This window comes from Ictidomys tridecemlineatus, chromosome 8 (assembly GCF_052094955.1).
Source record: "Ictidomys tridecemlineatus isolate mIctTri1 chromosome 8, mIctTri1.hap1, whole genome shotgun sequence".
NCBI classification, from domain to species: Eukaryota; Metazoa; Chordata; class Mammalia; order Rodentia; family Sciuridae; genus Ictidomys; species Ictidomys tridecemlineatus.
Window position 1 is genome coordinate 113686638 of NC_135484.1, and position 25414 is coordinate 113712051.

General features: G+C 43.1%; 2 protein-coding genes and 1 non-coding gene across 4 annotated transcripts in view; 2 read left to right on the forward strand and 1 right to left on the reverse strand.

Annotated features, from left to right (window-relative positions):
- Tbc1d22b (TBC1 domain family member 22B) overlaps positions 1–442 on the reverse strand; it is a 71854-nt gene extending 71412 nt beyond the window's left edge. For both annotated transcript variants that reach the window (XM_078020083.1, XM_005318743.5), the window contains exon 1: positions 306–442. In XM_078020083.1, the coding sequence (XP_077876209.1) occupies positions 306–361 (56 nt within the window). In that variant the 5' untranslated portion in view covers positions 362–442. The remainder of the gene's footprint in view (positions 1–305) is intronic.
- Positions 443–511: 69 nt separating this feature from the next.
- Positions 512–25414, forward strand: part of Tmem217 (transmembrane protein 217) — a 42956-nt gene continuing 18053 nt past the window's right edge. Inside the window, exon 1 of the mRNA XM_005318885.3 lies at positions 512–709. The gene's annotated coding sequence lies outside the window, so the exon portion shown is untranslated. The remainder of the gene's footprint in view (positions 710–25414) is intronic.
- LOC120889423 (U6 spliceosomal RNA) lies at positions 15411–15514 on the forward strand. The gene has a single exon (XR_005733316.2). It is a non-coding gene; the product is annotated as a U6 spliceosomal RNA (small nuclear RNA).

Here is a 25414-nt window from a genome sequence, read left to right on the forward strand (position 1 = left end):
GCTACTCATCCAACTCCACTGTCCCTTCAACCAGGTCTCTGGCCACCTGCCAGTTGAACTCACCCCTCCTGAGACCTCCGCCCCTAGACCCCCGTGTACATCCCGCTTCCAGCAGTCCCCACAGTTCGCCCGCTCCTTAACGTGACAGCTGCCCTGCCACCGCCAGGCAGCCCCAGCTTCCCCAGCCTAGGTCCCTCAAAACCGGGCTTCCGGCCTCGGTGGCACCCCAGGCCCGCGGGATTGAGGGATTAGGATCTGGAAGGGTTTGGTCCAATCCCCTCTCCCTCTCAGCGTCCTGGGCTCACCTCCCCGGCAGCTTGGCGCTCCTCTTCCAAAACTGCTTGCTGTTCTCGGCGGCCATTGCTCTGGCCCGGGGGAAGCCTGGCAGGCGGGCCAGGGGGGTGGCCGGCGAGATGCCCCCAGGACCCCGCGATCTGAGGGCCAACCCAGGCCGCTTCCCCGCCGCCGGTCACCCGCTCCCAGCTCCTGGGGGCGCCATCTTGGATGTGGGCACCCCCCAACCCTGCGCCGCTGTCATTGGTGGGCTGCGCAGGCCGAGGCGGCGCGGGCCAATCGGGAGCCGGAATCCTGCGGGCCGCTGAAGCCCAACGGTAACGTCAGGGGCTGGGCACACAGGTGGACCAAGAAGGCGGAGCTTGGTGAGCAGGGAGGCGGGGCTGAAAGTTCCTACCGCAGGAGGAGGAAACAGGTAAAGAAAGGGACCCGGGGTGGGGGAGGAACGGCGCCCCTGAGGGGAAGGAGGTTCCTGAATCTATTATTATTTTTTTTTGGAAGGAGAAAGCATTAATATATATTTCTATAAATATAAATCTTTGGCCTATTTATAAAATCTCCCAATTCAGGGACACTCTGGTTATTTCTCTACCCTTTCTCATCCTGTTAAAATCCATATATATATATATATATTTTATGTGAAGAACGATTTTTACGGCTCCCCAGTCCAGGGTTGGTGACTGTTCAACATCTAACAGTTGGTTCATCGGAATCTCCCTCTCCTCTGTATTACTCAAATGAACTAATCCCTGTTTCAGTTCAGACTCTCACTTTCTCACTATGAGAACCCAGATGCTGACAAACAAGAGTTTAAGAAATGTTCTTATTTTTTTCCATCCAATTCATATTACCAAGCACCCTTTCTTTTGAGGACATAGAATATCTCCATGGCATCAGTCACACAAGTCAAGGATGTACCCCTCCCCAAAATCCTTAATTCCCCTAATTGATATATTTTAAATCTTTCAACGCTGGAATTTATTTTCAGTCTAATTTTGACTCATAATGAGATCTAATATTAGGATTTTTGAATCCTATAAATATCTTGTCAGTGATTCTTGCTCTTTTTAAGTTTCTGTGGTTGTAGTCCCTTACAATTTGAGGGGAGACTCACCAGTCTAGAGTAGTTTTGTTCCAACAAAGGACTGTGAATTTGGGTTGATTGCCCTCCACTTCATCCCATTTACTACTAGCCCAAGGCCTTCCATACATTGGAGAATATTTCAGGAACACTCTCCCACATCCAAAGAAGGTCCTTCTTTTATGTGGTGTCCAATGGTATCTTTCTACACAGACATTACCCTCATTTTCAAATTTCTTTTGTCCCTAATTTCAGAATTATAAGATGGTATGAAAAGGGTCATTGTTATTCTCTCTGAATCTTTAATGTGTCTATAGACTTTGATCCTGTCTTCTTTTGTCACATTTAACCCATCAAACAACCAACCCCCCACCCCCAGTTTACCTGCCTTTCTCTCCCCACCCCTTGTTGGAGCTGATGTTTTTATAATTATTCTGGGGTCAGAACTTTTACTGGACTTTTGGACTTTAGAAGAGGTGAGGTCTTGAAGAAAAGATTTCTTTCACCTTCTAGATCCCTTTCCTTGGTGGCAACTGGCAGTTCAGAGTTCATTCTCTTAAAGCCTGAATTGCCTTTTCTGATGTGAGCTGCCATACACTTGGCCATGTGGCAAAACACTTGCCACCATACAGCCAACTCACATAGCTTTAGAAATGTTCCAGAAGATGCTCCCTATTGACTTGACATTTCATTCTCTGGAAAGGAAAGTATAATTTGTGTACCTATAGATGTCTCAAAGTATCTCTTTTTAAAAATCATTTATGAAATGTTAAATAACACTGATTCCCAGGGGATGTGCTTAACATTGCTTGATCCAGAGAAACTCTATTATTCTTCTTTGTTTTCTACATTTAAACCAGTTTTCCAGCCAAGTTTAAGAAAACAAACACTTCAGGCTCCCAGTGATAACTTTTAAAGTAATAGTTGTAGGGCTGGTGATATAGCTCAGAGGTAGACCGCTTCCCTAACATGCACAAGGCCCTGGGTTCAATCCCCAATATCAGGAAAAGATGAAAATAAATAAATATTTGATAGGGAAGCCAGGATTATAGGACTCTTTCTCACCACCCCATGTCTACCCTAATAAACTAAACCAATCACATTCTTATAGCAGATTTTCTTTTTCTTTTTTATATTTTGGTACTGGGGATTGAACCCAGGGGCACTTAACCACTGAGCCACATTCTCATCCCTTTTTATTTTGTGATGTTTTTTTATTTAGAGACAGGATCTTTCTAAGTTGCTGAAGGCCTTGCTAAGTTGCTGAGGCTGGCTTTGAACTTGTGATCCTCCTACCTCAGCCTCCCGAGTAGCTGGAGTTACAAGTGTGCACCACCATGCCTGGCCTTATAGCAAATTTTATTAGGCCTCCCTGTTTCTATTCTTTCCCCCTTAGATTCTATTCCAAAAAAAAAAAAACAATAGCCAAGGGAAGCCTTTTAAAGTGTAGGTCACATCATGTCACTCTTGGGCTCAAAACCTTGCAATGACTCCCCTTACACTTTGTATAAAACCCAAGCTTCTTAAAGACCCTGCATGTTTTGGGCTAGGTACAATAGCACATGCCTGTAATCCCAGAGACTGGAGAGGCTGAGGCAGGAGGATCTCAGTCCAAGGCTAGCCTGGGCAATTTAGACTCTGTCTCAAAATAAATTTAAAAGGGCTGGGGATGTGGCTTAGTGAAAGAGGACCTCTGGATTCAATTGTCAGTACTGGGGGGCAGAAAAGAGATCCTGCATGCTTTGCTTCTACTCACAGCTCCAATTCATCTCATTCGCTTTCCTAATCCTCTCCAACCACACTCCTAAGTCTCTTTTGCTATTCCTCGAACATTCTAAGCATGTTCCTACTTCCAGGTCTTTAAATTATCCATTTACTCTGCTTGGAATTCTCTCCTTCCAAATGATCTAGGTGGTTTCCTCCCTCATTTCATTCAGATATTCTCAAATGTCTTCTCCTTGGAGAGACCTGCCCTAACTGCCATTTTTTTTTTTAATATTTTGTTAGTTGTACGTGTACCTTTATTTTATTTACTTATTTATAGGCGGTGCTGAGGATCGAACTCAGTGCCTCACCCTTGCTAGGCAAGGGCTCTACCACTGAGCTACAGCCCCAGCCCCCCAACTGCCATTTATTTTTTATTTTTATTTTTTTTTAAAGAGAGAGAGAGAGCGAATTTTTTAGTATTTATTTTTTAGTTTTCAGCGGACACAACATCTTTGTTTGTATGTGGTGCTGCACGCATGCCAGGCAAGCGCCCTACAGCTTGAGCCACACCCCCAGTCCCCAACTGCCATTTTAATAGCAGGCTTCACCACTCTTTTTCCTTTTGTTTCTTTATTCTTTATTTTATTTTATTTTTTTCTTTTTTACTGGGGGTTGAACGTGAGGGCACTTTACTATGGAATGACATAACCAGTCCTTTTTATATTTTAATTTGAGAAAGGGTTTTGCCAGTTGCTGAGGGTCTCCCTAAGTTACTGAAGCTGGCCTCCAACTTGCAATCCTCCTGCCTCCGTCTCCCGAGTTGCTGGAATTAAAAGCATGCCCCACCATGTCTGGCCACTCTATTTCTCTTCAATGCATTATTGAATTATATTGCCATATTATGTTTTCCTTTGCTGTCTATCTCCATCCCCAAGAATGTAAATTCTACTAAGGCAAGGACTTTGTTTTGTTCCCTGCTGTGACCCCACCACCTACAAGAGAGCTAGGCACGTAGTAGGTACTTAATAAATACCTATAATGAGTAAGCAAATGAAGAATATGAACAATTCTTGTCTTTTGGTTCTATGTTGTTTATACACGTTTTTTGTTAAGAAGGATTATGTTTTCTTACCCATTGTGAGATGGGTTTACTTTACCAAAGATTCTATAAGCTTTCCTACACTCTTGGTTGAAGAAGTCTTTGCCTCTTGAAAAAGAGTGTCTTCTTCAAACCCTGTTACAGCTTCAACAGAATGTACCTGTACCTAGAATAATGACAGAGGGAGGCCATGCTCCTAGCTAGGACATCCTTTAAATCAACCCTGTTCATTAAAGGGATGATAGCTATGGCAGCCAGATCACCCTCACATCAAACTTTGACTAACTAGAGGTGAAAGTCATTGGTTTGATGTTCCCAGGGGTTATTGGACCTCCCCCTTTTTTTCAATACTAGAAATTAAACCCAGGGATGCTCTAACACCTAGCTACATTCCCAGCCCTTTTATCTATTTTTTATTCTGAGACAGGATCTTGCTAAGTTGATGAGGCTGCCCTTGAACTTGCAATCCTCCTGCCTCAGCCTCCTGCGTAGCTTGGATCTTAGGCGTGTGTCACTGCACTCAGCATTGGTGCTCTTTCATGACAGGCACTTACTGGTCCAATAGAGCAGTGCTTCCTATACTTCATTGTATATCTAGAGCGCTGGGGATCATGTTAAAGGACTAGATTCTGATTTACTTGTTCAAAGGTTTTACCTAAAACTGTGTATTTCTAGCACATTTCTAGATGACACTGATGCTGATCTGTGACATCACTTTGTAGAACTTCTACTAGCATGGTTGTGGTCTGTGATCCTTGAATTTATCTCCAGAGTTTGATTATTTTGAAACAGAAAGTAGAAGACTCTCAATGTTGTCTGCCTACAAGTTTTCCCTCCTTAACTTCATCTTCCTTCAAAGGGGAGTACAACATCTTACAATGAAGCCAAGGATGAGGGGCGCAGGGGTTGAAGTTAAGGGAATGAGAGGTGCAGGGGTTGAATGAGGTAGGCACATCCCTACCCTTAGAGAAAATTCTGTGAAAACCATAATCCCTGAGTAAGGACAGGAAAGAAAAGAGAAAGACCTGAAGAATAATAGGGAGTTCATTTCAGAGCAGAAGCTCTAATGGGAAGATAAACAAAGGAAAAAGCTGGGCGTGGTGGTACCTGCCTATAATCCCAGCAGCTCTGGAGGCTGAGACAGGAGGATCACGAGTTCAAAGCCAGGCTCAGCAATGGTGAGGGCTAAGACACTCAGTAAGGCCCTGTCTCTAAATAAAATACAAAATAAGGCTGGGGATGTGGCTCAGTGGTCGAGTGCCCTGAGTTCAATTGCTAATACCCTCCCCCCCAAAAAAATAGAGGAAAAAAAACTGGATATGGTGGTACACTAATCCCAGCTCTGCAGGAGGCTGAGACAGAAGAATCACAAGTTCACAGCCAGCCTAGGCAACTTATCATGATCCTGTCTCGAAATAAAAAGGACTGGGTACATAGTAAAGCATTTGCCCAGCACACGTGAGGCCATGAGTTCAGTCCCTAGCATGAGAGAGAGAGGAAGAGGGAGGCAGGAGAGAGATACCTTTGGACCTACAGAGAGATCACTGGTGGACTTTAGACTCGGCAAAGGAATGAAGTGAGAGGAAGAGGACAGTGTGATGAGAGGAAGAATTAATAAGTCAGAACAAGGAGGCTTCACAGTGCACTGCCACGTGTTGAACCAACTAGGAGATAGTGAGGTTAAGCTGGGGTTTTTGAGCGGAAAGCTTTCTTAGTACTTAAACTACCACTAGGAAGGGCCAAAAGAGACAGGTGGGGGTACTAAAGAAGGCAAAGAAATAAGCCAAAAGACTGAAGAGGCAGGAGTGTATTGGAGTGTAGCGAGGAAAAGAGAGTGGCTAGAGTTTAAGTGGGGGTGACGGGATGATTAGGTATTTGGGGACACACAGCAGGGTTGTCCTGGAACTAATCCCCACAGATGAGGAGGGACCCTTGTAAAGTAGAATTGGATTATATCCCCAGGTATAAAACAAGTATCCATGAGTCTGTGCTGACATAAATAAATAAATGATTGAATAGGTTAACAAATAGGGGAGAAGAAACAGATCTCCAGGGAATAAGAATTCCAAATAGATTGTCTAGGTGCTCCTCCCTACAGGAGGGGGAGCATTACTCCAGGCTGCCTTAGTCATTTCTTCCCAAGAATACAGTTTAGGAAGTGGCAGAAGAAAGAGCAACTTTACAGTGGGAAAACTGGACTCAAACACCCAGCCCGGGGACCGAGGTCACCATCAGTCACACGCTGATAATGTGTACCTCGACAGGATGTGATGAATGGCACTTGACCTCTGTAAGCTTCCTCCCGGCAAACCAGAACCCTAATGGTCTAACGTGAGAAAAAGAGCAGACAGACCCGACAGAGGGACATCCTACAGCACCCCTGCCCAGTGTCCCTCAAAACCAGCAAGGCCTTGAGGGCTCAAGGCCGTGGCAGGAGAGGCCTTATCTTCATTTGTTCTCTTGGAACTCAGCAAGCAAGAGTGACATCTAAACCAGAAGGAGGAAGAGAGGAACCCGAATCTTCTCAGCTGGTTGGGCCCGTGGTTACCCATCAGTCTGGGGATGAACCACCTCAATGAGACCGGCCACCAACTGAAAGTCAGGACATGACCCCTGGTCAGGAGAGAGAGGACAAGGAGCCCTTGAGGTTCCAAGGCTGATCTCCAGGGACTGCCACATGCAAAGACTGCAGGTAAAAGGGATGGTCTTGATGTGAAGAGGGAGATTGTATCAACCTAGAGCCTGCTCAAGGGCCAGAGGCAAATAAAAGGCAACCGGAGGTTCAAATAGCCCATGCAGAAACTCTTTTTCTTTTATTTTTAATCTTTATTTATTTTTTTTATGCTGAGGATCGAACCCAGGGCCTCACACATGCAAGGCAAGCGCTCTACCACTGAGCTACAACCCAGTCCAAGCAGAAACTCTTCTTGCATTGGATCTTTGACTTCAAGTTCTCTCATGAAGCTTTACTGTTGTCTCAAAAAAAAAAAAATCCATGAAAAACAAGGAAGTCACTGGGCATAGTGGTACACACCTGTAACCCCAACCACTGAGGAAGCTGAGGCAGGAGAATCAAAAGTTTGAGGCCAGTCTTGGCAATGTAGCAAGATCCTGACAATTTAAACGTTGGGTATGGTGGTGCACACCTGTAATCCCAGCTACTTGAGAGGCTGAGGCAGGAGGATCGCAAATTCATAGCCTAGAAATTTAGCAAGACCCTCAACAACTTAGCAAGACCCTGTATCAACTAAAAAAATTTAGAAGGGCTGGGAATGTGTATTAGTGGCAAAGTGTCCCTGGATTCAACCCCCAGTACCAAATAAATAAATAATATAAGAATTAAAAGCCAGGTATGGTAGAATCCCAGCTACTCAAGAGGCTGAAGCAGGAGGATGATAAGTTTGAGGCCAGCTTCAGCAACTTAGTGAAGCCCTGTCTCAAAATAAAATATAAAAAGAGCTGGGGACATAGCTCAGTGGTAGAGTGCCCTTGAGTTCAGTCTTCAGTACCACGGAGGGGGGCGGGTGGGAATCTGAGAAACTGTCACAGCCAATAGGAGCCTAAGAAGACATGAAAACTAAACATAATATATATTATCCTGGTACAGGAAAAGGACATTAAGTAAAAATTAAGGACATCTGAATTGTATATTTTTAGTTAATAATAATGTATCAATATTGGCTCTTTAATTGTAACAAATGTACCAATGCTAATTAAAATGCAGGATGTTAGCCAGAAGGGAAACAGTATTACCCTTATACACATAATGACTCTGCACGGTGTTCAGCCAGCGGAAGGAGAAGTTGTGCTCCATTTGCGTACAGTGTGTCAAAATGCATTCTATTGTCATGTGTAACTAATAAGAATAAATTAAAAAATAAAAGAAAGGAGACAGTATGGGGTGCATATGGGAACTCTCTTTACTATTTGCTCAATTTCTCTGTAAATCTAAAACTGTTCTAAAAAGTCAAGTCTATTAAATTTTTTTTTGTTCCTGAAAAAAAAAAAATCCTTTACCTGGTAACCAATAACAAACAGGAGGGAATGAAGACAGTGTAAGGTTTAAACATGAGAAAGCAGTTACGCACAGATGGCGTATGGTTTGCAAATTTGAACCACATTATGCCACTACAGAGTGCAAATTTGGATGCCACATAGCACATCAAAAAGGTGTATGAAACGGGCTGGGGTTGTGGCTCCGTGGTAGAGCACTTGCCTAGCATGTGTGAGGCACTGGGTTTGAATCTCAGCACACATATAAATAAAGGTCCATTAACAACTAAAAAATATATACTTTTAAAAAAAGTGTGTATGAAATGATGTACATGGGGGGGCAGTAGAATGCAAAATATCTTTGCCTGATGTCAATAAAAATATATGGGTTTTTGTCAGGGATTGGAAGAACACATGGAAAAACAAAGCAAGTTTTGGTAGATGATAGAATTATATATATATATATGTATCTTTTTACTTCTGGAATTTTTCTTTAATGCTGCATTTATTTATTTATCTGGTACTGGAAGCTGAACCCAAGGCACCCTAACACTGAGCTAAGTTACTGAGGTCTCACAAAGTCGCTGAGGCTGGCCTCAGGAGGCTCAGGTTCCTGAGTCCCTGACATTACAGGAATGCAGCAGCATGTTGAGCTAATGCTATCATTTTTTTTTTTTGTATTATAAAATACGTGTCATACAATAAACCAGGGTTAGCTAACTTTTTCTATAAAGGGCCGGGTTGTAAATATTTTAGGTTTTGCAGGCCACACAATCTCTGCTGCAGCTCCAGGTTCTACCGTATAATGTGAAAATGGCCCTAGACACTAGGTAGGTAAACTAGCATGGCTGTGTTTCAATAAAACTTTATTTACAACATTGAAGTTTGAACTTGATGTAATTATCACGCGTCACAAAATATTCTTCCATTTTTCAATAATTTTAAAATCTAAACACCACTCTTAGCTCACAGGCCACAAAAATAACACATCAGATTTTGCCCACAGGTAACAGTTTGCCAGCTGCTGCAGTGAATATGAAAAAACAAATAATAAGAAAACACAAAAGCCTATTTTGTCCCTCTCTGACCCCGTACCCTTCCCTCTTTCCACAATCCTGAGTTATGGGCTTGGCAATCCCGTGCATGTTACAGACTTTTCCTGCATATGTGCGTATCCATAAACAACATGTTTTTCATGTTTTGAAACTTTATAAATATCACCACACTGTACATATGCTTCAGCAACTGGCTTTCTCCACTCCCCAGCCTGGGAACGGAGCGCTTGTCTATGCATCTCAGTGGTGATATACTGCTTCATTATATGAATACTCCTTGATTCTCATTTCCAGTCATTTTCGTTTTGAATAGTGCTCCGTCAACATTCTTTTACATAGTACCTTGAGCAAAATCTTCTCTAGTGCAGCCTTCTTCAAATTCTAGTCTCTCAATTGTCTTTATCCAATTTGCTATTACAACAAAATATAGACGGGGTAACTTAAAAACAACCGAGATTCAAGTCTGAGTTCTGGAGGCTGGGAAGCGTGAGGTGCCAGGCCTGACCGATTTGGTGTCTGGTGAGGGCCTGTTTTCAGGGTCATAGATGGTGCTGCTAGCCGTGTCCTCATGTGGTGGAAGGGGCCAGGGTGTTCTCTGAGGTTGCTGCTGCTGCTGCTGCTGCTGCTGCTTCTTCTTCTTTTTTTTTTTTTTTGGTATGGGGAATTGAACCCAGGTGTACTTGTTATGGAGCTACATCCCCAGCCTTTTTTAAAATTTTATTTTGAGACAGGGTCTTACTAAGTTGCTTAGGGCCTCGCTAAGTTGCTGAGGCTGGCTTTGAACTTGTGATCCTCCTTGTGATCCAAGCCACTAGAATTACAAGTGTGCACCGCCATGCCCAATTCTGGAGCTTCTCTTATAAGGGTACCTACTAATTCACTCCAGACCCAATTACCTCCCGAAGAACCACCTCCTAATTCTGACTCGTTGGTGTTTAGGTTTCAACACATTATTTTTTTTAGTTTATTTATTCTAATTTGTTATATATGGCAGCAGAATGCATTTCAATTCATAGTGCACATACAGAGCCCAATTTTTCATGTCTCTGGTTGTACACAAAGTAGAGTCACACCATTCATGTCTTCATATATGTACTTGGGATAATGATGACCTTCTCATTCCACTGTCTTTCCTACCCCATGTCCTCTCCCTTCCCCTCCCTCCCCCTTGCCCTATGTAGAATTCCTTTATTCCTCTCATGCCCATCTCCATCCCCATTATGGATCAGCAACCTCATATCAGAGAAAATATTTAGCATTTGGGTTTTTGGGATTGGCTTACTTCACTAAGCATAATATTTTCCAACTCCATCCATTTCCCTGTAAAGGCCATGATTTTATTTCTTTTTTTAAAATATTTTTTTAATTGTAGATGGACACACAATATCTTTATTTCATTTTTATGTGGTGCTGAGGATCAAACCCAGTGCCTCACCATGCTAGGCAAGTGCTCTACCACTGAGCCACAATCCCAGCCCATACTCTCTTTTAATGCTGAGTAATATTCCATTGTGTACATATACGACAGTTTCTTTATCCATTCATCTATTGAAGGGCATCTTTCTAGGTTGGTTCCACAATGTAGCTATTGTGAATTGTGCTGCTATAAACATTGATGTGGCTGCGTTACTATAGTATGCTGTTTTAAAGTCCTTTGGGTATATACTGAGGAGTAGGATAGCTGGGTCGAATGGTGGTTCTATTCCAGGTTTTCTTAGGAATCTCCATACTGCTTTCCAGATTGTCAACACATGAATTTTGAAGGGACATAAACATTCAAACTGTAGCATCAACTATTAGTGACTTGAAATAAACTTAAATATTGGGGCCTTTAATGAAATAAAACAGACAGGAATAGAAAAAATCAGAGTATGCTGTATTTATTATGGGAAAGAATTGTTTTGCAAAGTTTTTGTTTCAGCTTTTTCACACCTGTATGTGTGTATGTACACATGTGTGTATGTGCTTAAGGTAGATAGGTAGGTAGGTAGGTAGATAGATAGATAATGTGCTCAGAGTCTATGGTCATATCACCCTGAAGGCTCCCAATCTCATCCAATAATGTGCTTGGAGGTCATGTCAATGAACTTTGTTTTTTTTTTTTTTTTTTGTACCAAGAATTGAACCCAGAGATGCTTAACCACTGAGCCACATCCCCAGCCCTTTTTAAAATATTCTTTATTAGAGACAGGGTGTCACTTAATTGCTTAGGCCTCAATAAGTTACTGAGGCTGGCTTTGAACTTGTGATCCTCCTGTCTCAGTCTCCTAAGCCATTGGTATTACAGGAGTGTACCATTGTGCCCAGCCCTGCATTGTTAATAAAAGGCGGTGCTGAGAACATTTGAAAAGCACAGATTGAATACACCTAGGAATGCCTAACAAAATGTGCACAGATTCCACTTTACTAGATATTGCAAAATATTCTCTAAAATGTTTTTTTTTCAATTTATATTCATCCTCACAGCGGTGAGTGTAAATTTCTATTGATCCATATCCTAACCTATAGTAGAATTTTTTCATGGGATGTTAAATACATCATACACACACACACACACACACACAAGAATATATAAAACTAGTATGCAGTTTGACAAATAACTTTTGTTTTGTTTTGTTTTGGTACTGGGGATTGAATCCAGGGGTGCTTTATTGTGGAGTTACATTCTTGGTCCTTTTTATTTTTCATTTTTTATTTTGAGACAGGGTCTCACTAAGTTGCTTAGGGCCTTGCTAAATTGCTGAGGCTGGCCTCAGAGTTGCAATCCTCCTTCCTTAGCCTCCCAAGCCACTGGAATTATGGTGTTTGCCACTGTGCCCAGTTATAACTTTTATATTCGTGTACCCATTCCCCATACTACACAATAGGACATCCTGGTGGGAATCCCTTCCTGTGGCTCCTTTATTTCCACTATCAGATATAAATACTGTGTCAAATTTTGTATTAATTATTCCTTTATTTTTTCTTTATGCTTTCCACAGTCCCATCTTTGCACCCTTATATAATATATTGCTTATTTTAATAATATTGCACTGTAGCTATTATGTTGCTTCCTTTCTTTTAGATAATAGCATGGTTTTGAGTTTTACCCATACCATAGCTAGGATAACTCATTTTTCACTGCTGTATAATACTCTTTTAAAATATGACATTGTATCTGTACTACTATCGACAGACATTTGGTGGTTTCACACTTGATGCCACAATGAACTCTATGTCTATGAACATTCTTATCCATGCTTCCTAGAGAACAGAACAAGTGGAAGGATTTCTCTAGGATATGAAAGGAGTGGAACTGCTGGTTTACTACATGGGCGTATGTTTAACTCTGCAATTTACTGCCCAGGTGCTTTTTGAATTGTCTGTTTTCCTTTCCAAGTCCACCCACATGGGATGAGAGTTCCAGTTTTCGTGTCCTATAACATGGCTCGAATGGTAAATTAAAATAAGCAGAGAAAAGGTGGATCAAAGTCAGATCCTTGGAAAAGAACAAAATTAGGTTGAACAGGAAGTAGAAAAGTTGAAATCTTAATCTCTATTTAGTCGCACGTGAATCTTTCATCATTTGTATGGCACAAATTCAAGACATACAAATGGGGGTGTGAGGGGAGGGGTGGGGTCGTGGAGATGGGAAGGAGGAAAGACTGAGACAGACATTATTACTCTACATACTGAATGATCACACTGACAGTGTGACCGCACCAACTACAGCCAGAGGAAGGAGAAGTTATGCTTAATTTGTGAACTATGTGTCAGAATGCATTCTACTGTCATGTTTAACTAATTAGGACAAATTAAAAATAAAAAAAATAGGTGGGGTAGGGGGGTGGGAGAGGATTGGGGGTTCACCGGATTGGACAGAGTGGAGTAGGGAGTGGGAGGATAGGAATGGGAAAAACAGTAGAATAAATGGAACTTTCCTATGTTCGTATATGAATACTCCACCAGTGTAACTCCACATCGTGTACAACCACAAGAATGGGAATTTACACTCTATGTATATATGATATGTCAAAATACATTCTACTGTCATGTATAACTAAAAAGAATAAATTTAAAAAGTTAAAAAAATAAACTACATACAAATAGGTACGCAGTGGATTAAACAGTGGCCCCAAAAGATATGTTTACATCCAAATCGCCAGAACCTGTGAATGTTACTTTATTTGCAAAAAGGTCTTACAGATATAATTGAGATTTTTGAGGTGAGATCATCCTCGGTTACTTGTGCCCTAAGTCCAAAGACAGTGAGTGTCCTTATAGAAAAGAAGATTCAGACTGAAAGCATGGAGCAATGTGGCCCTGGTGGCAGAAACTGGAGTCCTGTGGTCACAAGCCAGGGTATTCCTAGACCACAGAACCCAGCATAAGCAAGGAAGCTTTCCCGCCTGAACATTTGGAGAGAGTGTGGCCTACTGACACTTAGATTTTGGACTTGTGCTCTCCAGAACTGCGAGAGAATACATTTCTGGGGTTTTTTTGTTTTTGTTTGTTTTTTTTTTGTGTGTGTGTGTGTGTGTGTGTGTTGTTGTTGTTGTTTGTTTGTTTGTTTTAATGCCACTGCATTTGCTGTAGTTTAAACAATGCAGGACATAAAGGGAAAGTCTGTCTGCCGCATATTCTTGGCCTATAGCCACCAATTTCAACTTCCCAGAGGCAAACACTGCTGCCAGTTCCCTGTGTGTCATCCTTCTAGAAATGTTCCTTCAGAGCTCCTTAATAATTGACAGAGAGGCTGGGTGTGGTGGTGGAGGCCTGTAATCCCAGTTACTCTGAAGGCTGAGGCAGGAGGTTCACAAGTTTGAGGCCAGGCTGGGCAACTTAGGAAGACCCTGCCTCAAAATAAAAAATGAACAAGAGTTGTGGGTATAGCTCAGTGTTAAAAGTACCCCTGGGTTTGATTCTAGTTCAACAAAAAGCAAGATAGATAGATAGATAGATAGATAGATAGATAGATAGATAGATAGATGATAGATAATGAACACAGACATTCGAGTTCATTTTACAGATGAGGAGACTGAGTCCCCCAAGCTGGTCAGTGGCAAAGATGTACATCACACCAGGTTTCCTATTTCTTGTGCTCCTTTGAGATAAAGAGAAGTATCTGGCAGCAGATGGAGATATTACAGTAGGGAGAAAGAGGAGGGCGTTTGGTGAATGAAGGAGGAGGAATGCCATAGAGGCGAGAAGGACACAAAAGCTGGTAAAGTGTTGCCTCAGATTAATGCAGCGCTGCCTCAGATCAGTGCCATACTCTGTAGCTAGAAGATGTTCATTCTCCCATCCCCCTAGCTTTTATTGAGCATCTTCTGTATCCCAGGCACCAAACTATATGGTAGGCTGTGAGCAAACCGTCTTTACCTTGTACAAGGGCACAATCCAGTCGGGGTGTCCTGCTGGTAGGTAAAGCAGTGTGACCAGTAATGCAAATGGGTGTGGGCTCTATCCTTGGGAAACAGCTTCCTCTCCGCAAGCTGCAAAAGGTATTGAAGGGTGACTAGGAGTTTACCAGGAGGAGAGGGAGAGAAAAGCATCTGGGCAGAGGATGAAACGCACCGGGAACTCTAAAGGTTCACAAGAGACGTTCCACCTGAGAAGCCGGGTAGGCGGCGCTGTCGGGGCCTCGTCCACGTCCTCAGCCTCTCCGTGTGTCAGTACAGTGTTTTTTCCCAAAGGCTCGCACCCAGCTCCCAAGAAAACTATCCTACCCATGCTCAGGGCACCCTGGAAACGCCTAGGAGCTCATTCCTCCCCGGAGTTGCCCGCAGGCAATGACCCTCCGAAGCTGGTGTGTAAACACCCGGGAGGTGCTATGCTTAGGACAGGGTTCCAGTGTGTCCCCAAAGGCTCATGTCCTGGAAGCGTGGTCCCCAGTGTGGGATGTTGGGGTGGTGGACCATTGAGAGGCGGAGCTTAGCAGAAGTAATTAGGTCACAGGGGCACGGCCCTCGGAGGGAATTAATGCAGTTGTCATGAGCCTGGGCTGGTTCCCAGGAGAATGGGATGATAGAATGGAGCGCGCCACCTCCCCAGACCTCCTTCTCCGCGCTCTGCTCACTACTCCCGCACGCGCTCCCGCCACGGTGATGCTGTCTATCTTGAACCCTCATCAGAGCTGAGCAGATGCTGGCGCCATGCTCTTGAAACCCCAGAACTGTGAGCTTAAGAAACATCTTCTCTGGTGCTCGCTTCCGCAGCACATATAATAAAATTGGAATGATACAGAGATTAGCATGGCCCTTGCGCAAGGCTGACATGCAAATTCCTGAAGCCTTTCATATTAAAAAAGAAGAAGGAAGGAAGGAAGGAAGGAAGGAAGGAAGGAAGGAAGGAAGGAAGGAAGGAAGGAGAAAAGAAAAGAAAAAGAAACCTCTTTTCTGTATAAAGTACCCAACTTCAGATATTTTGCTCTAGCAACAGAAAATGCACTAAGATAGGTGGGGGAATGCTGAGGCATGTGTTTCTCAGAGTTCCTTTACACATCACTATATGGCATGCGCCTCTGCTTATATCACCTGTCCCACTGCTTTACAAAGACCAAGCTTCTCAGCCAGGTGTAGTGGTGCACACCTGCAATCCCAGTGGCTTGGAAGGCTAAGGCAGGAGGATTACAGGTTCAAAGCCAGCCTCAGCAACTCAGTGAGACCCTGTCTCAAAATAAAATATTAAAAAAGGCTGGGGATGTGGCTGCAGGTCAGTTAAGCACCCTGGGTTCAATCCCTGGTACCAAAAATACATAAATAAATAAAAATAAAAAGGGCTGGGGAGGAGCTGCAGCTCAGTGGTAGAGCACTCCTGGGTTCAATGCCCAGTACTGCAAAAAAAAAAAAAAAAAAAAAAGAGCTCTACTGTGAAGAGAATGAGTGACTGGAGGATCTCCCTCTCCTCCCTCTCCTCCCACTCCTCCTCCTTCTCCTCCTCCCCATCACCATCATCACCATGATTGTTGTTCTGATTTGGTTTTTGAGCTCAGTGGGGTAACCCCCTTTCCTCTATATGGAGATGTTCCTGTCTTATGACAATGTGAGAAGCAGAACTCACTTCTTGGTATTGCTGCCCAAAATACCAGCTACTCACTTTCCCACCCTTCCTGTGAAAGCTAAGTCACGGACTCTATTAATAAAATGTGCCCAGCTGAGCACGTTGGCTCACATCTGTAATCCCAGAGGCTTGGGAGGCTGAGGCAGGAGGATTGCAAGTTCAAAGCCAGCCTTAGCAATTTAGCAACTTAGCCAGAACTTGTCTCTAAATAAAGTATAAAAAAGGTCTGGGGAAGTGGCTCAGTGGTTAAGTGCCTCTAGGTTCAATCCCTGGTACAAAAAAAAAAAAAAAATGCCCATTCTACATTTGGAATCAGCAGGGGCTTGTGATGCAAAGAAGCAGAAGCAGAAAGAGTCTGTCTGTGGATGGGCAGTGCCAGGAGTGACAGCAGCGTTCAGTTTGGGAGAACAGTTAGGGCAGCACAACACCCAGGGTCTGGTGCCAAAAGGACTCTCAGTGTGACAGTGGAGTCAAATGCTCGTCGAGACAGTGGCAGCAGCTTCAGAGGCCTGGCTTGGCGGTGGGATGTTGGCTCCCACCCTAGACTTGGTTGCATAACGGCCTCAGCTCTCCCTTGCAGGGCCTCATCTCATTGGACCTTCCCTTTCTGGCTCGGGGCTCACCCTAGTGATCGCTCTGGTCAATGGGATTCTAGTAAACATTGTACACGCAGAGGCTTGAAAAGCACTTGTGTAATTGGGCTTGCTCTCGCTGCTGCCCTCTGCCATTGCCGTGAGAACACGTCTAGGCTCGCCTGCCTGATGATGAGAGAAACAGGGAGCTAGGCCAAGTCTCCCTGAGTTAGCCCAGAAGAGGCCATCCTAGATCAGCCAACAGCCAGTCAGCCGGGGACAGAAGAATGAGCTCAGCCAAAATCAATAACTGTCTGGTCCACCAGCAGTTGATCCCAGACACTCAAGTGAGTCTAGCTGAGATCAGCCCCGCTCAGCCTAGCCCCGAAGAAGCCGAACTCCACAGACTGTGAACAAAAGACATGTTCATCTGTTACATGCGGCTGAGGTTGATGATTGTTTATGTGACATGATTGTGGCAATAGAGGTTGATTCTGATGACTCTCCAGCCTTCCCCACCGGTTTATAAACTGCTTTTTCTACTTAAATCAACCAAGAGTGGAATCTGTTGTCCTGACTAACACAGAGAAAGATTGAAGGTGAATGAGAGAGAACCCAGGGCCCAGGGAGAGATGGGATTGGAGGCAACTGGATCTGTTCAGATACAAGTGTTGCTGCAAAATAACAGTGCTGGAAACATGACAGGAGATTACAGTTGGTCCCTCTCCTGGGAAAGCCTGAGCTGGGCTGGCTGTCCTGTGCTGCAAAACCTTCAGGGGCCTCAGCTCCTTCTCTGTTACTCCGTCACATAAGGACATGAAGGTCTAAAATGGTCAAGTTGGTCCAGATGCCCTGCCTCCCACATCCACCTTTCAGCCACTGGAATGAGGACAAGAGAGGACATGACCTTTATCCTTAATACTAGATGGTCAGCTTTGTTTCTTCCTCTTTCAATCCATTCTCAGAAACTGGTCACAGGGCGGCACTCAGCTGCAAAGAAGGCCGGGAAATGTCAACTCTAAGGCCAATCAAGCGTTTATCTGAACACTGTTTCTGTGGAATGGGGGACAAGTAGCCTCTGCCCTGTTCAAGAGGAGATAATAAATGGAACAAGATCTCTAGGGTGGACTTTGTTAGTCATTTTCTTCTTTCATGTGAAGAGGGCTCTTTTTTTTTTTTTTTTTTTTTGGCAGGGGAGGGCCACTCTGTTCCCAGCCTGGGCCTGAATCATTTGTCTAAATCTGTTTTTGGCAATCCCATTCAGCTTTGCCAGGAATTTGCTTTTCCAGCCTCCCCTGTGGCTGAGTGGCCATGTGACCCAGTTCAACGCCATGAGGGGAAGGCTGCTGGGGGTTTCCAGGAAATGTTTTACCTGCTGTGAAAGAGACAAGCTTCCTGGAACCCTCCTGGGGGGGGGGGGGATGCCCACTAACGACCACAAAAGAAAGGCCCAGACAACTACAGGTGCAGCCTGGAGCCCTGACGCCTTTCTGAATGACCTTGAGGGATGAGCAGGTGGAGAAGGGAAGAGAAGATATTGAGGAAGTGAAAGTATCACACCCACGGGAAACAACGCTGAGAAATGCCCCTGGAAGCTGAGTCGCAGTCAAATCAGGAGGACTTTGTTTACAGCAGTGTGATTTATTGTCAGAATTGCCTCATTCCGCTTTGGGGCCGGTTTCCCTGCTTGTCCAACTGATTCACCACCAAAGCATGACAGGCGTTTTCTTTGCAGGTTTAAGAGGATTACCCCTTTCTTTCCCCACTTGAGAAAATCTTGGTTCATGAAAGCAGGGATCTTGACATGTGAGTGAGTAGGAAGTTCTGATTTTAAAAACTGAGGGAGAAGGGAATGGTTCCCAGCCCCCTACAGCAAGTGGGATAAGAAGAGAGAGTTGGCCTGGTGCAGGGTTGCTCGCCTGTAATCCCAGCGCCTTGGGAGGCTGAGGCAGGAGGATCTTGAGTTCAAAGTCAGCCTCAGCAACTTAGTGAGACCCTATCTTGATATAAAAAATAAAAAGGGTTGGGAATGTGGCTCAGTAGTAAAGTGCCCCTGGGCTCAATCCCCAGTTTGACTCCCTGTTACAGACCCTAGGGTGAGAGGAGGACACTTTGGCTGGGGGCTGAGCTCTGAGCCTCAACTTCAGGTCCAGAAGAATTGAGATCAATGAAATTTGAACATTGAGCTCCTCACAGTGACCTCACCTGCCTGAAATCCAGACCATTCCCTGAGGTTCCAAGGCTGGGTGAACTTGGGGGTTCTATGGGATTCCAGCAAGAAACAGGGTATAGGGAAAGGCAGGGAAAGGGGGATTGTTAAGACAGAATTTTCTCCTGAAGGAAAGGAAATGAGTGAGATTTTACTTTTTGTTTTGTTGTTGTTGTTGTTGTTTTGGGCGGGTTTTTGTTTGTTTTTGGAGTGGGGGAAGGTACCAGGGATTGAATCCAGTGGCACTTTTCCATTGAGCCACATCCCCAGCCCTATTGTGTATTTTACTTAGAGTCAAGGTCTCACTGAGTTGTTCAGTGCCTCATTGTTGCTGAGGCTGGCTTTGAACTCGGAATCTTCCTGCCTCAGCCTCGCAAGCCTCTGGAATTACAGATGTGCATCACCACACCCAGCAAGATTTTACATTATTTTTAACATATAATATAATAAAGCCACTTCTTGTACTATATTGTTCAATGATGCTGTAAATTCATACTGAGGTGTACAGAACCAAGGGAATGAAATTAAGAAGAGACCATAAATTATCTCCGTAGCTTTTTTTTTTTTTAGGTTGTGTAAGGGTCCGGCGGAGCGTCGGAGAGAGAGACCACACAAGAGACCAGCCTCATGCAATTGCAGGGGGAAGTTTTATTGAACCAGCATGCTGGGGCTCAAGGCTCACTCAGGAAGGGAGAGCAGCCCAGAGCCCCGAGCAGAGGTCAAGCAGAGCTTAAGTACACTTTTTGGAGAGGGTGGGGGGCTTTGCATACATCAGAACAAATCATCTTGAGGCGAGGGAAAATTGAACAACAACCCTGAGCCATGATTAGTACATCTATTGGTGGGAACAATCTGGGCAGGGGTGATTGGTCACCCCTGAGCGGGGTACACATTTAAACTGATTGGTTTTGTGGCCTGGATGCTTATGTCTGAGCTATTTGGAGCCCTTAGCTAATAAACAACCAGGGAATCAATGGAAATATTTACTGGGCAGTTCAGGTATTGTTCTAACAGTTACAGAGATTACAGGTTCCACGGGTAGCAGAGGAATTTTAAAATACCTGGCCTATTATATTATTATTTTTAGCCCAAGCATTTCAATTTAGAAACCTTACAGTTGATGTATTTTTTTAATAAGAAAATGTAGAAGGTATATCTCTAAGAACTTAAGCTCATATGCACACAAAAATGTTTATTCTCATTTTTTAAAAACCTAATTAAATTGGCCTGATGGTGTCATACTAGAAGGAAATCCAATCTCTGCTATCACTAAGGCTCCCTGGGATCCACGAACCACTCAGAATGCAGACGCAGAATCTGGTGCCAGAAACAGGCTGGCCTCTCTCCTGTGGCATCTGGGACTGCTGACTGCCATCTCAGGCCAGCCACAGAATGGGGCCCTGAAACCCACCAGCTCCTGCCTGTGGCCCCACAGGAGTGGCAGACTTTCCTTCTGAGTTTGGGGGCAGAGAGTCCCTAGTACTTGGGGTCCACTCCCCTCTCCAGATACAAAGCCAGAAGTCCCCTTTGAGATCCCGTTCCTTCCTTGGAGCCCTGTCACTAGGCAAGTAGGATTTTCATGCTTCCCTCTCCCAGAGCCATCTGCCTCTCTCTCTTCCTTCCCTCCTTCGTTTTGCCTTTCTCTCTCTCTCTCTCTCTCTCTCCCCACTTTCTCTTTTTCTGACAAAGAATGATGCATTATTATATAAGGAACTCATACACACTGGGAAAAAATTACTAACACCCTAATACATGCGTGTATTAGCCAAAGGACATACTTGCAAAAAGGCAATAAAACTGGTTAACGAATACTTTAAAAATGTTCAACACTAGGAGTAATCATAAGATGCAAAAATGAAAATGATACTTTTCACCTACTCCCTAGGTTAAATGGAGGGAATATATTAAATAGGAGAGAACCTTAATAATACCAAATATGGGCAGCTGTACTAAAATAGGTATGAATAGCTATTCTGGGTGAAAGAATGAATTAGCAACAACCATTTGGTGTGTTTTTAAACTAGTTTTTATTTTTTTTTTTTTATTTTTTTTTTTTTTTTAATATTTATTTTTCAGTTCTCGGCGGACACAACAGCGGACACAACATCTTTGTTGGTATGTGGTGCTGAGGATCGAACCCGGGTCGCACGCATACCAGGCGAGCGCACTACCGCTTGAGCCACATCCCCAGCCCCTAAACTAGTTTTTAAAAAAAATGTTTATTTTTTTTAAACATTTTTTAGTTGCAGATGGACACAATATCTTTATTTTATATACTTATTTTTATGTGGTACTGAGCATCGAACCCAGGGCCTCACACGTGCTAGGCAAGCGTTCTACTACTGAGCCATGACCCCTCCAGCCCTAAAATGTTTATTTGTTTTAAATTAATTTTCTGTAAATAGTTGTGGTAGCTAGCTTCAAAGTTTACCTTCACTGATCCCTGCCTCCTGGCATTTATGTCCTTGCATCGTCCCTCTCCATAGACCCCTGCAGGGTCAGTAGGTGTGACCAATCAGATACAACTCAAGTGATGACATCACTTCTAAGATTAGGTTATAAAAGATACTGCAGCTTCTGTTGGGGTGCCCCTCCCCCTCATTGCTTGAAATGAGGAAAACCTGCTGCAATGTCCCAAGGAAACTCAAGCAACCCATAGAAAGGCCCAGAAGGTGAAGAACTGAGGTCTCTTGCCAATATCCAGCAAAGAACTGAGGCTTTCTGCCAACGGCCACATGAGTGGGCTTGGACAAGAGGGAGGCTCTCCCTCCCCCTCGGAGAGCCTTCAGAGGACAGAGCTCCAGCCCACAGCTTGACCAAAACCTCCTGGGAGACCTTGAGCCAGTCACCTCCCCAGGCCACTCCTGGACTTCTGATTCAGAAACTGAGATAATAAATGTTTGTTCTCATAAGCATTTAAGGTTTGAGGTAATCTGTTACAGAGAAGTAAATAACTAATAAAATAGTTGAAAGGGGAAAATAATTAAATATACCTAAAGTCTTAAAAACAAACAAACAAACAAGTTGGGATGTAGCTCAGTGGTGGAGCACTTGCTTACCAAGCCTGAGGACCTGGGTTTGACCCCCAGCAGTGAAAAACAAACAAACAAAAAAACCCCAACCAAACAGCTGTTGCTTTCTGTCCCACCCCTTCTTAGTCACCCAGAGGCCACTGCCCAAATGCTGGACTGTTACTTGCCAGATATCCTGTTATGAAAAGAAAATAAACCTCTATTAATTTAAACCACTGTTGTTTGAGTCTCTTCCCTACAGCCAAATGCAGTCTCTATAGGTCTAAGGTATCTGGGCTGTAAAGCCTTATCATGTGCTCGCATACTATTGCTTTCTTCCCCCTCACCCAATGTTGCAAGAGACCCAGTTAAAGTAAGTGGCAGCAATAACTTCTGCAAGGATCACAAATCAAATTGTGAGAGCAATTGAAAATGTAAAGTTCTTACCATAACTGAGTGAATTCTTACCATAACTGAGTGAATCTATAATGCCATCAACTACAAGATGCACCCTTATTTTAGATACCACTGATAGAAAAAATGCAATTAATCAAATTATGCCTTAATTCTTTCTCATGTCTTTGAATTTTTATTTTCTGCCAGTCAAAATAATTTTCAGATTTATTTAGACATAGTTTTTTTGTTTTGTTTTGTTTTTGTTTTTGCCATGCTGGGTATCAAACCAGGGTTTCATACATGCTAATGCAAGCACTCTAGCATAAGCCACATTTCCAGTCCTTGACTGATTTTTTTACATCAATGCTTAGATGAACCCTCAACTTCAAGGGTCAAAAGAAAAATGCAAAAACAAAATAAGACTGTTCCTTTTTTGTGTTGACATCCTTAGCAAATTTGCTATAATCTTCACACCTTTTGTCTGGTAACAAATAGCTGCTGAGGTTCCAGGCATCACACTACATTCAAGCCAAGAAAAAAGAAGATGCGTCACATTATTGTCTTTATCAGAAAAATCAAAAAGTCTTCCTAGAGCCCCGAGCAAATTTCTGCTTGTATATCATTTGCTACAATTGTGACTCATAGATATCCTTGATAAAAAACCAATATCTGGGAAAGCAAATATTTTACCCAGATCTGGGCTCATTGCCATTCTAAACAAAAGCAGACTTCTATTAGCAAAGAAGAAAGAAATAGCTATTGAGAAGGAAGCTCATGGTGTCTACTGCAAAACACCTAAATAAATAGTAGTTTTTATATGCATAATAAATAGTAGTTATTCTTTGGCATAAAGTAAAAATAATGATAGCAAAAGCTTTTATATCAGACAATACTAGGAACAGTTCTGAGTATCTCAAATATATTCTCAGCAACTTTATAAGGTAAATTTTGTTATTATCTTTGTTTTATCTTAGTGTTTTTATTATACTTCATGTACTCACAATTAGGTTTACATAATCTTCGGCTCATGACATATCCTCATTGGTCTATTATGCACAGTTTTCTCTCTCTCTCTCTCTCTCTCTCTCTCTCTCTCTCTCTCTTTCTCTCTCTCTTTTTTTTTGCTTTTAAAATATTAGCTATTTTAAATAATGTAGCAGATACCCTCAAATTCTCCACTCAAAATAAAATTAGGATATTGTTAGGAATTTGTGTATGACTTTATAGTCCCCATAATTCATTTTACTTCCTCTCCTGACCTGAAGAAATCATCATTCTGATTCCTGAGTTTATTATTACTTTATTTTCTTTTTCATACAGTTTTATTGTTTTATTATGTCTATCTTAAAAAGTGTGTATGTGTAGTTTCGTTTTGATACCAGGGATTAACCACTGAGCCACATCCCCAGCCCTTTTAATTTTGAGACATTTTCTCACTAAGTTGCTTAGGGCCTTGCTATGTTGCTGAAGCTGGCTTTGAACTTGTGAACCTCCTGCCTCAGCCTCCTGAGCCACTGGGATTATGGGCGTGCACCATCGTGCCCGGCTGTGGAGTTGTTTTAACAGTATGTCGTCTTCTATCAAAATCTACCACATCCTTATGTGTGGCTACAGTCATTCATCTTGACAACCATTTAATAGTTCAATGGAGCAAATATGCAGTTTATTCACCTTCAAACCATTCTTATTGAAGTGCCTATTACATTCTTATTGATTTTCTTTTTTCTAGCTATTAACTGGTCTGTCACATCCACATTTCCTAATAACTTTGCATGTGATTCTAGCAGTTTCCCTACAGCTTTTTAACAGCACATAAGAGCCTGCATTTTCTGCTAGACTTGCCATATTGCTTTGCAAATGACTTACCTTATGTTGTATGTTGTCAATTATCGACATTGGGCTGCCCGGCAGAGACTGATCAATAAAGACTTGGACTTGATGCAGCTCGATGCACACAGAAGCCCTTAGTTTCAGCAAAGAGAAATGTTGGAGGGAGGGGAGAGGCAGAGACTATGTGTTCATTGGTGAATATCCCTTTGTTATGATGACTTTTCTTCCCTGGCCCACCTGGCAAAATGGGACTTGGATCATGAACACTCTCATAACCAGAATTCCCTGAATCTTGGCACATTCTTTAGCACTGTCCTACATATGGTAGAATCTAATTCCCCACCCTTTGAGTGTGAGTCACTTTGAGTGTGATTCGCTTCTAGAGTAGAGTGTAGCAGAAGTGTCACTGAGAAACTTTGGAAGCTAGGTTAAGACAAGGTGAGATAGCTTCCCCTAGCTTGGTCCTTGAGAGTACTCAGGGGACGCCAGTCATCAGGTTGAAAAGAAACCCAGAGAAAAAGAAACCCAGTGGCAGAGAAAACACCACTGTAGAGAGGAACTGAGGCCCCCAGCTGACAGCCAGCAGCCGTTCCAGCAGTCTCCAAAATTCACAGAGCGGTGGGAAGTCATCCTGGGTGTGCCCTATACAAATTCCCATCATGCACAGAATTAAGCAAACCCCCTGCTCTGTCCAGAGTGCCTCCACAGGATCCATGTACACAATAAACGATTGTCTTGGGCTCAAAGTTTTGGGGTAATTTGTTATGCAATCAGTAAACAGTAACTGGTACTGAGTTAAAGATGAGGAAGCTGAGACCTGGGGAAAATAAATTTACAGTAAACAGCAAAGCCAAGATCTAAACTCTGACCATTTGACTTGAAAACTTGCTACTTACTCTTAAGCTGGACACCTCCCTTACAGATTTCTTTTCTTGCATTTTTCAGGATGCCTTTGGCGACCCAGAACATGACTAATTAACTAGCTCCCCTAATCCCGGAATTGAACCTAGGTGGGTAGTTTTAGCACCAAAAACAATACAGACACACTTATGCCCTAAAAATAATCTGTTCAAAAGGAGTTAAACTGAGTTGCAGATTGGCAAGTGAAATCTGCCCAAGTAGGATA